Source organism: Megascapheus bottae, chromosome 35 (assembly GCF_031878675.1).
Source record: "Megascapheus bottae isolate mThoBot1 chromosome 35, mThoBot2.hap1, whole genome shotgun sequence".
NCBI lineage: Eukaryota > Metazoa > Chordata > Mammalia > Rodentia > Geomyidae > Megascapheus > Megascapheus bottae.
This window is the reverse complement of record NC_143543.1, coordinates 1,595,505-1,609,207: the sequence shown is the minus strand read 5'-3', so window position 1 is coordinate 1,609,207 and position 13,703 is coordinate 1,595,505. Positions and strand designations below refer to the sequence as shown.

The 13,703-nt window shown below is 54.3% G+C and overlaps 1 protein-coding gene across 2 annotated transcripts in view; it reads left to right on the top strand.

Moving 5' to 3' along the window:
• The window catches only part of Gys2 (glycogen synthase 2), a 15,138-nt gene extending 1,806 nt beyond the window's left edge, over window positions 1-13,332 (top strand). The window contains exons 1-16 of one of the 2 annotated variants that reach the window (XM_090324429.1): window positions 186-258; window positions 608-789; window positions 1,585-1,776; window positions 2,940-3,122; window positions 3,721-3,865; window positions 4,356-4,473; window positions 5,116-5,236; window positions 5,557-5,663; window positions 6,355-6,414; window positions 7,144-7,222; window positions 7,971-8,084; window positions 9,836-9,962; window positions 10,720-10,815; window positions 11,688-11,851; window positions 12,583-12,663; window positions 13,057-13,332. In XM_090324429.1, coding sequence (XP_090180555.1) covers window positions 249-258; window positions 608-789; window positions 1,585-1,776; window positions 2,940-3,122; window positions 3,721-3,865; window positions 4,356-4,473; window positions 5,116-5,236; window positions 5,557-5,663; window positions 6,355-6,414; window positions 7,144-7,222; window positions 7,971-8,084; window positions 9,836-9,962; window positions 10,720-10,815; window positions 11,688-11,851; window positions 12,583-12,663; window positions 13,057-13,278 — 2,001 coding nt within the window. In that variant the 5' untranslated portion in view covers window positions 186-248 and the 3' untranslated portion in view covers window positions 13,279-13,332. Of the gene's footprint in view, window positions 1-185; window positions 259-607; window positions 790-1,584; window positions 1,777-2,939; window positions 3,123-3,720; window positions 3,866-4,355; window positions 4,474-5,115; window positions 5,237-5,556; window positions 5,664-6,354; window positions 6,415-7,143; window positions 7,223-7,970; window positions 8,085-9,835; window positions 9,963-10,719; window positions 10,816-11,687; window positions 11,852-12,582; window positions 12,664-13,056 lie in introns of those variants that run through there. The other variant, XM_090324428.1, reaches the window with a different exon arrangement.
• Window positions 13,333-13,703: the final 371 nt, after the last annotated feature.

Here is a 13,703-nt window from a genome sequence, read left to right as displayed (position 1 = left end):
TCCTGGGGCTTGAACGTATGGCCTCGTGCATCCATCTGGCTTTTTTTGCTCAGGGCAAGAGTTCTGTCACGATCTACAGCTCTGGCTTTTTGCCGTAAGTCTCCTGGACTTTCCTGCCCAGGCTGGCTTTGAACCATGATCCTCAGATCTCAGCCCCTGAGTAGCTGGGATGACAGGAGTGCGCCATTTTAAAGCATAGGTGTGGATACACTCGATCGGAAGACAGGAATGCCACCAACCCTGTGCCAATGGATTCTTGTACGTGACAGCATGGTGAGGGAGACGTCTGGTGAGCCTGCCTGGCACGAGAGACAGTTAATGAGTTAAATAAACCTTGGTGCTTGTAAGATGGTAAATATTAACTTACAAGGGAAAGCTCGCTCTTCTCTCTTCCTCATTTAAAACAAGTTAGTAAGCTGGGCACCAATGGCTCTCGCCTGTCCTCCCAGCTCCTCAGGAGGCTGAGATCTGAGGATGGAGGTTCAAAGCCAGCCGGGGAAGGAAAGTCCAGGAGATTCTGATCTCCAATGAACCACCAGCAAACCAGACATGGAGCTGTGGTTCAAGTGGTAGAGCACCAGCCTTGATCCGTCTGTGTCTGCCGCAGTGGGAGGCATTTACACCGTGATCCAGACCAAAGCCAAAACCACGGTGGAGGAGTGGGGAGAAAATTACCTCTTGATCGGCCCGTATTTCGAGCACAACATGAAGACTCAGGTGGAGCCCTGCGAGCCTGTCCACGAGGTGGTGGCAGGGGCGGTGGAGGCCATGAAAAAGCATGGATGCCAGGTAAAGACAGATCAGCTCAGATGCCTGGTGAAAACCCCCAGGAGAACGCTCCTGGAGAGACACACCTGGCCTCTGCTGGTCATCCCAGGCAGAGGTCAAATTAAAAACACACCCCAGGGATGGCCTGCCTGGTCTGGGAAGGCTCAGAAAGCCTCCCAACCCCAGGGGAAGTGCAATGGCTGCCATGCCAGACACTGGAGAGAAATGATAAGGAGGGTCACAGTCTGCTCAGGGAGCCATCACCCATGTCCCTGTTTCTTCTGAGCCACACCAGCTCCACTCCCAATGGCTGGTGGAGCTCACAGTCTCCTGGACCTTCTCCCCCTGCCCTTGGCTTTGAACCCTGGCCCTCAGGGCTCCTGCTGAGAGGCGGGGGTGAGGACAGGCTGATCAAACCCAGCTGACCCACCACTCAGAGGCAGGAGCAGTCTCTCTGGCTTTCCCAGAGACAGCTCCATGGCTATGGAGGCAGCATATCATGGTGGGGAGGCCGCAGAAAGGGCCTAGGTGGACTGAGCTGGCCACCATTGAAGGCCACAAAGGGCCTGGGGCCTGCGGCTAGGCCTCACTTCCGGTGAGCCCCGCCTAGTTTATGAATGGATGACGTCAGTGCCCCCACGCTCCAATCAGCGCTCAGCGATTTGCATACATCGCCAGCTGGGGGCGGGGCCTTGCTAGGAGATTCCGGAAGGAGAGGGGCGGGCCCCCGGAAGGAGTGGGGACCCGGATGGAGCCATTGGGTGGGTGCTGGGACTGACTGAGTGCTTCCCCCGCCCCCGTTGGCGGCCATGGCAGGTGCACGTCGGGCGGTGGCTGATCGAGGGCAGCCCGTGCGCGGTGCTCTTCGAGCTGGGCGCGTCGGCGGGGAGCCTGGACCGCTGGCGCGGGGACCTGTGGGAGGCGTGCGGCGTGGGGCTGCCAACGCACGACGTCGAGGCCCAGGACGCGCTGCTGCTCGGGGCCCTGACGGCCTGGTTCCTCAAGGAGGTGGGGCCGCGCATGCGCGACCGCGTCATTTACATATACACACATCAGGGCGTGGTTCCTGAGGGGGCGGGGCCGCGCATGCGCGACCGTGTCATTTACATATACACATATATATCAAGGCCTGGTTCCTGGGGGGCGGGGCCGCGCATGCGCGACCGCGTATTTACATACACACATATCAGGGCGTGGTCCTGAGGGAGGTGGGGCCGCGCATGCGTGACCGCGTCATTTACATATACACACATATCAGGGCCGGGGGCGGGACCACGCATGCGCGACCTCATTTACATATACACATATATCAGGGCGTGGTCCTGAGGGAGGTGGGGCCGGGCATGCGTGACAGCGTCATTTACATATTCACACATATATTAGGGCGTGGTCCTGCGGGAGGCGGGGCCGCGCATGCGCGACCGCGTCGTTTTACCGTTCCCATCATTAATTACAGTGATGTCATTGTGTAATTATAATCTATCATTGTGATCCTTAAGAGTTTCTACGAGCACAGTTATAAACTATAGTCCTGTCGTGATGTAATTAATTCTCTAATCAACCGCCCCATTACAGATGGAATCAGATTTCCTAGTTATATACAATTATTCTACAGAATTAATATATAATATCCACCCCTCCATCCTCCCGTCCACTCCTCCCCTCCATCCTCCCCTCCCACCCCTCCATCTTCCCCTCCATCCACCCCTCCATCCTCCTCTCCATCCTCCCCTCCATCCTCCCGTCCACCCCTCTATCCTCCCCTCCATCCTCCCGTCCACCCCTCCATCCTACACTCCATCTTCCCTTCCACCCCCCATCCACCCCTCCAATCTCCCCTCCATCCTCCCGTCCACCCCTCCATCCTCCCCTCCATCCTCCCGTCCACCCCTCCATCCACCCCTCCATCCTCCCATCCACCCCTCCATCCTCCCCTCCATCCTCCCGTCCACCCCTCCAACCTCCCCTCCATCCTCCCCTCCATCCTCCCGCCCACCCCTCCATCCTCCTCTCCATCCTCTCCTCTATCCTCCCTTCCATCCTCCCGCCCACCCCTCCATCCTCCCCTCCATCCTCTCCTCCATCCTCCCCTCCATCCTCCTCTCCATCCTCCCGTCCACCCCTCCATTCTCCCCTCCATCCTCGCGTCCACGTGTGTCTCCTGGCCACAGGTGACAGACCGGGCCTCGGGCCAGCGCGTTGTGGCCCACTTCCACGAGTGGCAGGCGGGCGTGGGGCTGGTGTTGTGCCACGCGCGCCGGCTCCCACTCGGCTGCATCTTCACCACGCACGCCACGCTGCTGGGCCGCCACCTGTGTGCCGCCAACGCCGACTTCTACAACCGCCTGCAGCAGGTGGGCCATCGAGGCAACCCCTCCACTCATTGCTTCCCTCCATCCCTCCATCCTTCCCTCCCTCCTTCCCTCCATCCCTCCATCCCTCCTTCCCTCCCTCCTTCCCTCCATCCCTCCATCCATGCATCCATCCATCCATCCCTCCATCCATCCATCCATCCCTCCTTCCATCCATCCATCCATACCTCCCTCCCTCCTTCCATCCATCCATCCCTCCCTCCATCCATCCATCCATCCCTCCATCCCTCCCTCCATCCATCCCTCCATCCATCCCTCCATCCTTCCCTCCCTCCATCCCTCCCTCCATCCATCCCTGCATCCTTCCCTCCCTCCATCCATCCATCCATCCATCACTCCATCCCTCCATCCATCCATCCATCCCTCCATCCTTCCCTCCCTCCATCCATCCATCCATCCATCCCTCCATCCATCCATCCCTCCATCTATCCATCCATTCCTCCATCCATCCATCCATCCCTCCCTCCTTCCCTCCATTCCCTCCCTCCTTCCCTCCCTCCTTCCATCCTCCCCTCCCTCCCTCCCTCCCTCCCTCCCTCACGTACCTCATGTATCTGTATGTGTGTGTGTGTTTCCACAGTTTGACATTGACAAGGAGGCGGGGGAGAGGCAGATTTACCACCGGTACTGCATAGAGCGAGCCTCAGTGCACTGTGCCCACGTGTTCACCACCGTGTCGGAGATCACAGCCACGGAGGCGGAGCACATCCTGAAGAGAAAGCCCGGTAATTCATTTTGAAATTCATTTTGGCCTTGAACTCAGGGCCTGGGCGCTGTCCCTGAGCTTCTTTCCCTCCAGGCTGGCGCTCTACCCCTTGAGCCACAGCTCCATGTCTGGTTTTCTGGTGGTTCACTGGAGATCAGAGTCTCCTGGACTTTCCTGCCCGGGCTGGCTTTGAACCTGTGATCCTCAGATCTCAGCCTCCTGAGGGGCTGGGACGACAGGCGGGAGACGCTGGTGTCCATTTCCTAATTTTGTATTCCCCCCCCGCCCAGGCTGCTGGAGGAAGGTTTATGACTAAAATCCCACAGAGGACCGACTAGAAGCCTTGCATCTGACTTTACAGATTTAACGTCTATAAACACCTGTTCTTCCTGCAGTGGGACAACGCATGGGCGCGCGCGCGCACACACACACACACACACACACACACACACACACACACACACACACACAGGAGAATGTTCTTGTTGTTGTTGTCTTGCTCTCGGCAGATGTGGTCACACCCAATGGCTTGAGCGTGAAGAGGTTTTCCGCCATGCACGAGTTTCAGAATCTCCACACCACGTACAAGGCCAGGATCCAGGATTTTGTCCGAGGCCATTTTTATGGGTATGGAGTTCTTCTTTATTCAAAACAAAGTTTAGGGCCGGGAGTGTGGCCCAGTGGTAGAGTGCTTGCCTAGCATGCCCGAAGACCCGGGTTCGATTCCTCACTACCACATACATGGAAAAAGCCAGAGGTGGTGCTGAGGCTCAAGTAGTAGAGCTCTAGCCTTGAGAAAGCCCAGGGACAGTGCGCAGGCCTTGAGTTCAAGACCCAGGACTAGCAATAAAATAAAATAAAAAAGAAAATTTATAGCCAGAGGCCCAGGGCCCCCCGCCTGTCGTCCCAGCTACTCAGAAGGCTGAGATCTGAGGACTGAGGTTCAAAGCCAGCCTGGGCAGGAAAGTCCATGAGACTCTGATCTCCAACAAACCACTGGAAAACTAGAAGTGGTGCTGTGGCTCAAGTAGTAGAGCGCCAGCCTTGAGTAAAACAGCTCAGGGACAGCGCCCAGGTCCAGAGTTCAAATCCCTGGACCAATGCACAAAGCAGAAAACAAAAATTATCATGTGATAGCCACCCCCCCACCCCAGATCTTTAAAACAGGAAAGAAACAGGGCGTGATGCAAAATGCTTCTCTTTCCCAGCCCATCTCCCAAAACGCACAAAGACTTTCTGCGTGGTTGTTTGGTGTCATTGTTGTTTCAGTCACCTCGACTTCGATCTGGAGAAGACTCTGTTCCTCTTCATAGCAGGGAGATACGAATTCTCCAACAAAGGAGCCGACATCTTGCTAGAATCCTTATCCAGGCTAAACTTTCTTCTCAAGGTAAGAAAAACTCGTACCAGCCGGGCACAATCATCCCAGCTCCTCAGGAGGCTGAGATCTGAGGATCACGGGTTCAAAGCCAGCCCGGGCAGGAAAGTCCAGGAGACTCTGATCTCCAGTGAACCACCAGAAAACCAGACGTGGAGCTGTGGTTCAAGGGGTAGAGCGCCAGCCTGCAGGGAAAGAAGCTCAGGGACAGCGCCCAGGCCGAGTCCAAGCCTCATGATGGAGAATATATATATATATATATATATTATAATTATTATTATGACACATGCTTTAACCTTTCCCCCTGTTGTGTTTTTTTGGTCTCTCCTCAGTTGCACAAAAGCACTGTGACGGTGGTGGTGTTTTTTATCATGCCAGCCAAGACGAATAATTTCAACGTGGAAACATTGAAAGGACAAGCCGTGCGGAAGCAGTTATGGTAATTTCACTGGGTCTGGAATATTCTGCGGCAAAAAATGCAAAGGGCATTTTTTTTCTGGTTGACTGGTTTCCGCCTTGCAGGGCTGGAGTTGACCCCAGGGCCTTGGCACATGCCCGGCTCAGCAGAGTTCTCAACGCCACGCTGTTTGTTTGGAAGTGTGCGAGATCTGAGATCTCTCTCCATGACTTTTTGTGTTTTGTTTTGGGGTTTGCATTTTTTGAAGTCAGGGCCTGAGCACTGTCCCTGAGCTTCTTTTCTCTCAAGGCTGGCGCTCTACCACTTGAACCACCAGCTCCACTTCTGGCTTTTTGGTGATTCACGGGAGCCTTGCTCGCTTTTCTTCCCCTGGCTGGCTTTGAACCTGGCTCCTCAGATCTCAGCCTCCCCAGGAGCCAGGATGACAGGTGTGAGCCACCTTTTTCTTTTTAATTTTTCACCTGGGGAAGCACTGGGAATCGAACTCACGACCTTGCATTTTGCAAGACCCAACCGACAGACCGCTTGAGCCTCGCCAAGTGGGTGCCTCCTGGTCCTGTGGCCCTCTGCTCTGTCCTGCAGAGAGTGTCTCACGCTTTTGCCACGTCTCTCCTCAGACCTCCACGCTGCCTCCTGCGTGGACGGGACAATGGCAGGAGGCCAGCAAACCCAGGTCTGGAATGGCGATTAGTTTTCTTTTGGCTTCCCACAGGGACACGGCCCACGCCCTGAAGGAGAAGTTCGGGAAGAAGCTGTACGAGGCGTTGTTGAGGTAGGAGTTCGAGGCTTGGCGTGTTTCCTTCGCGACTGTCTTGCCTTCCACCTTGGTGTCACCACGGTCAGCGGACGGGGCCATGTAGGTGTGCCCTCGTGGTGGGTCCAAAGGCCTGGGGAGCTCGGGGCAGAAGGGTGACACAGGCAGCTGAGACATGTCTGAGTCAGAGTGCACATGGAGCCACAGTGTGTGTGACACGTGGGTTTCTCTCACACGAGGTCCCTCGAGGGTTCAAGTCGCAGTCACGTCTTTAGTGCAACACTTTAAATAAGAATGCATTACTTAAAATCTCCTCCTCCTCCTGCTCCTCCTCCTGCTCCTCCTCCTCCTCCTGTTCTTCTAATATTATTTTGGGCTGGTCCTGGGGTTTGAACTCAGGCCCTGGCACCGTCCCTGGGTTCCCTTTTGCTCAAGGCTGGCACCCTACCACTTGAGCCACAGCCCCACATTTTTGGCTTTCTGTGTGATTCGCTGGAGATCAGAGTCTCATGAACTTGGCTGCCCGGGCTGGCATTGAACTCAGATCCTCAGATCTCAGCCTCCTGAGGAGCTGGGAGGACGGGGGGCGCCCCTCCCTCCCCGGCATTATGATTATTTGAAACAATCACACAGTTTGCTTGGAAGAAGTGGAAGCCAGAACACACGTCCGGCCCCCGGGACATATTTCCCTAGTACCGGCCACTTTAGGTTGCTTGCTCGCTCATTTCTCTCCGTACTCCTCGGCAGAGGGGAAATTCCTGACATGAACACGATTCTGGATCGAGACGACGTGACCATCATGAAAAGGGCCATCTTCTCAACGCAGGTAAAAACAAGGGAAAAAGCCTCCCCGGGCCAGAGCCTCGGCCCCTGCCTGCTGGCATGCCGTCGGCCTCTGCTCTGGGCCCCGGCTAACGTGGACAACACTTCTCTTCTTTTTATTGCTCTGTTGGTTCGTTTGTTTATTTATTTATTTGGCCAGACCTGAACTCAGGGCCTGGGCCAACTGTCCTTGGGTTTTCTCAAGCCTGGCGCTCTACCACTCGAGCCACAGCACCACTTAGGGCTTTTTCCATGTACGTGGTACCGAGGAATCGAACCCAGGGCTCTGTGCATGCTAGGCCAGCACGGTACCACGAGGCCACGCTCCTGGCATCATCATCATCATCAATAATAATAATAATAATAATAATTCTTGTTATGCTGGTGCTGGGACCTGAGCCCAGAGCCTCCTGGTCTTCACTCGGCCACTGAGCCACCCAGCTCCGCGTCTGGCTTTCTGCTGTGTAACGGGGGCTGAGTCGCCTAGACTTTCCCACCCGGGCTGGCTTCGAACCCTGATCCTCAGAGTGCAGCCTCCTCCGTGCGCATGCGCGCACGCCCAAATCCCCCCTCCCCCGTACTGGGCTCTGCGCATGTGCGATCCAACCACACCGGCCTCTGCGCATGCGCTACCCATCCCGTCGGCCTCTCCGTGCGCATGCGTGCTCCTTAGCGGCGCTGGCGCGGCCCGGACCGCGCGGCCCGCGTGGGGAGGCGCGGAGCTGAGGTCGACGGCCCCCGGTCCTCCGCAGCGGCAGTCTCTGCCCCCCGTGACCACGCACAACATGATGGAGGACTCCACCGACCCCATCCTCAGCACCATCCGCAGGATCGGCCTCTTCAACCACCGCACCGACCGCGTGAAGGTGAGGGAGCTGCCCTCGCGCGCATGCGCACTGTACCCACCATGCCCGTGCGCATGCGCACAGTGTCCACCGCGCAGTGCCTCGTGTACGCACGCGCACACATGGAAACCGCGTGCACGTCGGCGCCCGTGTTAGTGGTGAAGACGGAAACGGAAATACCCCAAGAAATGGGGAAGCACAAGAAGAATCGATTAGTGTGAAACCACTCGGGAAATCCTGGCTCTGCCTTAGAAATCTCATCTATCATATGTCTGTCTATCCACCCATCCACCCATCCATCCATCCATCCACCCATCCACCTACCCATCCATCCATCCACCTACCCATCCATCCATCCACCCACCCACCCACCCATCCACCCATCCATCCACCCATCCACCCACCCACCCACCCACCCATCCATCCACCCATCCATCCATCCATCCACCCATCCATCCATCCATCCATGCATCCACCCATCCATCCATCCACCCACCCACCCACCCACCCATCCATCCATCCACCCATCCATCCACCCATCCATACATCCACCCATCCATCCATCCACCCATCCATCCATCCATCCATGCATCCACCCATCCATCCATCCACCCATCCATCCATCCACCCACCCATCCATCCATCCATCCATCCACCCATCCACCCACCCACCCATCCATCCATCCATCCATCCATGCATCCACCCATCCATCCATCCACCCACCCATCCACCCATCCATCCACCCACCCACCCATCCATCCACCCACCCATCCATCCACCCACCCATCCACCCATCCATCTATCCATCTACCTATCCACCCATCCATCCACGCATCCATCCATCCATCCATCCACCCACCCACCCACCCACCCATCCATGCATCCACTTATCTATCTGACCATCCATCCACCCATCCATCCACCCACCCATCCATCCATACATCCATCCATGCATCCATTTATCCATCTGTCTATCCATCCACTCATCCATTTATCCATCCATCCATCCATCCATCCATCCACCTATCCATCCACACATCCATCAATGCATCCATTTATCCATCCATCCATCCATGCATCCATTCATGCATCCATCCATCCATCCATCCATCCATGCATCCATTCATGCATCCATCCATCCATCCATCCACTCACCCATCCATCAATCCGTATCATCTATCTATCATATCTATGCATCCATTCATCCATCTATCATTATTTGGCTCCCTATTATATTTATCTAATCTCTAATAATCTACCTATTCTACTCACCTACATATTTATTTTTATATCTACCTTTTCTAGTTGTCTCTTCTGTCTGTCATCACTGGTGTATCATCTAAACCACACAACGCCTAACATAAACCTACGTTACCTTCCTGCCTGCCTGTTTGCCTGTCTGTCCGTTCGTCCATCTTTCTACCTACTTACCTACCTGTGTCCGCGTTAGTGTGCAGCACGGGTCGTGAACATTCTGTGTGGCTTGTTCGGCCCTGGACCACGTGAGCCACGGCTGCAGTGCCCGCTTTGTATGCTAGACTGTTGGAGAGTTGTCTGCCAGGGTTGGCTTTGAACCAGGACGCTCCGATCTCAGCCTCTTGCCCGTACAGAGTGGAGGGCAGGGGTGGGGTGGGGGGTGGCTTGCTCCTTCTGAGCCCCCCTTCCCTGCTCGTGCGATCACCCCACACTGCTGGGTGAGCTCAGCCAGCAAATCCTGGGGTGCTGTCCCTCCCTCCAGGCCCCCCTTTTCCTCACTGGGTTTTCCCTGCAGGTGGTCTTGCACCCCGAGTTCCTGTCTTCCACCAGCCCCTTGCTGCCTCTGGACTATGAGCAGTTCGTTCGAGGCTGTCATCTCGGGGTATTCCCCTCGTACTACGAACCGTGGGGGTACACTCCAGGTACGTGCCGCCTCCGCGTGGAACCTGTCGTTCTCTCAGGTGTGGGAATAGCATGTCACACAGGGAATGTCTATTATGGTTTCCATTTCTTAGTTTGTCTTTCTCCGTCCCTCCCTCCTTTCCTCCCTCCTTCCTTTCCTCATTCTTTCTTCCCTTTCTCCTTCCTCTCTCCCTTCCTCCCTCTCTCCCTTCCTCTTTCCTTCTCTCCCTCCCTCTCTTCCTCTCCCCCCTCTCCATTTTCTTTCCTTCTCAGGACCTTGCACTTGAGCCATGCCTCCTTTAGCCGTTATTTCTCACTCTCGTCTGGACTGTGAACCTCCTGTTTCCATTTCTCCTGTAGCGAGGCTGACAGCTTTGCACTCGTTGAGGTGGAGGAGGGAGGTCTCTCAATCGTTCTTTATTCTCTAGGTTGGCCTTGAACCACGAGTTTTCCCAGTCTTAGCCTCCTGAGTAGCTGGAATTACAGACATGAACTTCTGAACCTCTGTATGAAAATTAAGATAATAACCAGGCACCAGATCTCAGGAGGCTGAGATCTGAGGATCACAGGTTCAAAGCCAACCCGGGCAGGAAAGTCCAGGAGACTCAGATGTCCAGTGAACCACCAGAAAACCAGACATGGAGCTGTGGTTCAAGTGGTAGAGCGCCAGCGTTTAGCTGATACACCTGGGGGGAGTGTGGGGCTGTGTCTGGGAGTTTGGGGGTGCATGGGGGCAGGTTGGGCCCTGACACGGAGCCTCTGTCTGTTTCCTGGCAGCGGAGTGCACGGTAATGGGAATTCCTAGCGTGACCACCAATCTTTCCGGCTTCGGCTGTTTTATGCAGGAGCACGTGGCAGATCCTGCGGCCTACGGTGAGAACTGTTACTGTGTGCCCAAGTTTTGGGGGGACTCCGGGCCTCTACCCACACTGAAGCATCTTCACAGCGCCTGTCCTGAGAGCTCAGCTCAGACTTGTACTGCTTAGCCAATTAGAAGTGGATTCAGGCGGGCTGCAATGGCTCCCGCCTGCCATCCCAGCTCCTTAGGAGGCTGAGATCTGAGGCTCACAGGTTCAAAGCCAGCCTGGGCACGAAAGTCCACGAGACTCTGATCTCCAGTGAACCACCAGAAAACCAGACGTGGAGCTGTGGTTCAAGTGGTAGAGTGACAGCCTTGAGCTGAAGAGCTCAGGGATAGCACCCAGGCCTTGAGTTCAAGACCCCAGGACCTGCACACATGCAAATAGCGTGCACACCCATTACTGGACACCTCAGGAGAATTTGCATATCATGATCTTGTGTCAGAAGGCTGCGGGCTCTTTGCATATACCCGGCCAGAGGTTAGGGTCTTCAGAGATGGGCTTCCCTTCCTCAGGCCCCAGCTGTGGTTTTTCAGCCAAAGGCAAGACATCTAAGATGCTGAAGAAAAAAAGGTACTCAGGGCCTATGGGGAGAGTCTGATTAGTGGAGAGTCCTCTGCAGGGTTCAGCAATTCTCTGTCTGTCTGTCTCTCTCAATTTTATATATTTTTTGTTAGTCTTGGGTCTTGAGCTCAGGGCCTGAGCACTGTCCTTGGGCTTTCTCAAGGCTAGAGCTCTATCACTGGAGCCTCAGCACCACTTCTGGCTTTTTTCCATGTATGTGGTACTGAGGCATCGAACCTGGGTCTTTGTGTATGCTAGGCAAGCACTGTACCACTAGGCCACACTCCCAGCCCCTGACTTAATTTTCCTTGTGCTCTCCAGGTATTTATATCGTGGACAGGCGCTTCCGGTCTCCAGATGAATCATGCAACCAACTCACGCAGTTCCTGTATGGATTTTGCAAACAGTCCCGAAGGCAGAGGATCATACAGAGGAATCGGACAGAAAGGCTCTCGGATCTGCTAGACTGGAGATATTTAGGCAGAGTGAGCCATCCTGGAACAGAAATCCCCCTGCGCCCTTCACGTGTGGCTTCTGTCCCTTTCAATCCACCACATTCAAAAATCTCACTGGCGCTTTTTGAATCCTGTCCGTTCTTTCCTGGGGCTTGAACTCTTTGCCTCAAGGCTGGCGCTCCACCACTTGAACCACAGCTCCACTTCCGGCTTTTTGGTGTTTTATTGGAGATGCGAGTCTCATGGACTTTCCTAGCTGGGCTGGGTTTGAGCCATGATCCTCAGATCTTAGCCTCCTGAGTAGCTGGGATGACAGACCATGGGTGCCTGAGTAAAACCTTTGCTTGTTTTAGCCTGAACTGTTGCATAGATTCCACTGAGCTTTGTGTGCATGCGTCCGTTCGGAATAGTTGTTTTTTAAATGATGGTAGACATTGATGTCTCACGCCTCTCAGCTTCTCCGGAGGCTGAAATCTGAGGATCGTAGTTCAAAGCCAGCCTGGGAAGGAAAGTCCAGAGACTCTGATCACCACCAGAAAACCAGCAGTGGAGCGGTGGCTCAAGTGGTAGAGCACCAGCCTTGAGCAAAAGATCTCAGGGACAGCGTCCAGGCCCTGAGTTCAAGACCCAGGACCAACCAATAAAACAGATATCTCTTTTTCAGACCCAGGAGAATAAGGCCTCACGTAGGGAAAGAAGGAAGCTGGCTGTGGAACTATGGGGATACGTTTTTAACCAGTAGGTTTCTTTTCTCTCAACAGTATTACCAGCACGCCAGGCACCTGGCGTTAAGCCGGGCATTTCCTGAACACTTTCATATAGAACCCGTTTCTCCACCATTGGTAATTGTCTAATGCATTCTTCGTGTCTTTGCAAAGTGACCTTTCTTATTTGCGGCATTTTCCAAGAACTCCTTCTAATCTGGAGCTTGCAGAGTGTGCAAGCCATTATACATTTTTGAAGCAGCAACTATAGAGAAAGCCAGAAGCCTTCAGCTGTGCTCCTCAGATGTCAGCTTCCTGAGTAGCTCGGATGACACCCAGCTCCTTTCCTCTTAGCTGCAGCTTTCTCCTCCTCCTCCTCCTCCTCCTCCTCCTCCTCCTCCTCCTCCTCCTCCTCCTCCTCCTCCTCCTCCTAATCTTCTAAAATCAAATGTGCACGTGCACTGTTTTTTTTTTTTAAGCACTGCAAATCATGTCTTTGTTCATATGGCCTGTTGTTTTTGTCTTGGACAGACAGACGGATTTAAATTCCCCAGGCCTTCCTCTGTACCGCCATCTCCTTCAGTGTCTCAGGCCTCCAGTCCTGTCAGCAGCGAGGCGGAAGATGAAAATGAAGATGGGCGATACGACGAGGAAGAGGAAGCAGAGAGGGACCGGGCCAATATTAAGTCACCATTCTCAGTGGACAACATTTCTCAAGGGAAGAAAAAGCTCCATGGTGAATATAAGAATTGAATTCTGCCCCGGCCCAACAGAGCTAATTGAGCACACTAAGAGGCATTTTTTTTTTTTTAAAAAAGAAAGACAAAATAATAATTTGGCCAGCAACGGCTCACACCTGTCACCCCAGCTACTCATGAGGCTGAGACCCGAGGATGGAGGTTCAAAGCCAGCCTGGGCAGCAAAGTCCAGGAGACTCTGATCTCCAGTGAACCACCAGAAAACCAGACGTGGAGCTGTGGTTCAAGGGGTAGAGCGCCAGCCTGGAGGGAAAGAAGCTCAAGAGACAGCACCCAGGCCCTGAGTTCAAGGCCCAGGACTGTCACCAAGAATAAATATATAAATAAAAGGAAGGAAATGACATACAGTTCCTTTTTCTTCTTGTAACTATTGCATTGGAATGTATTCACTGTCTTAACGATAAAAAGGAAGACATTAAG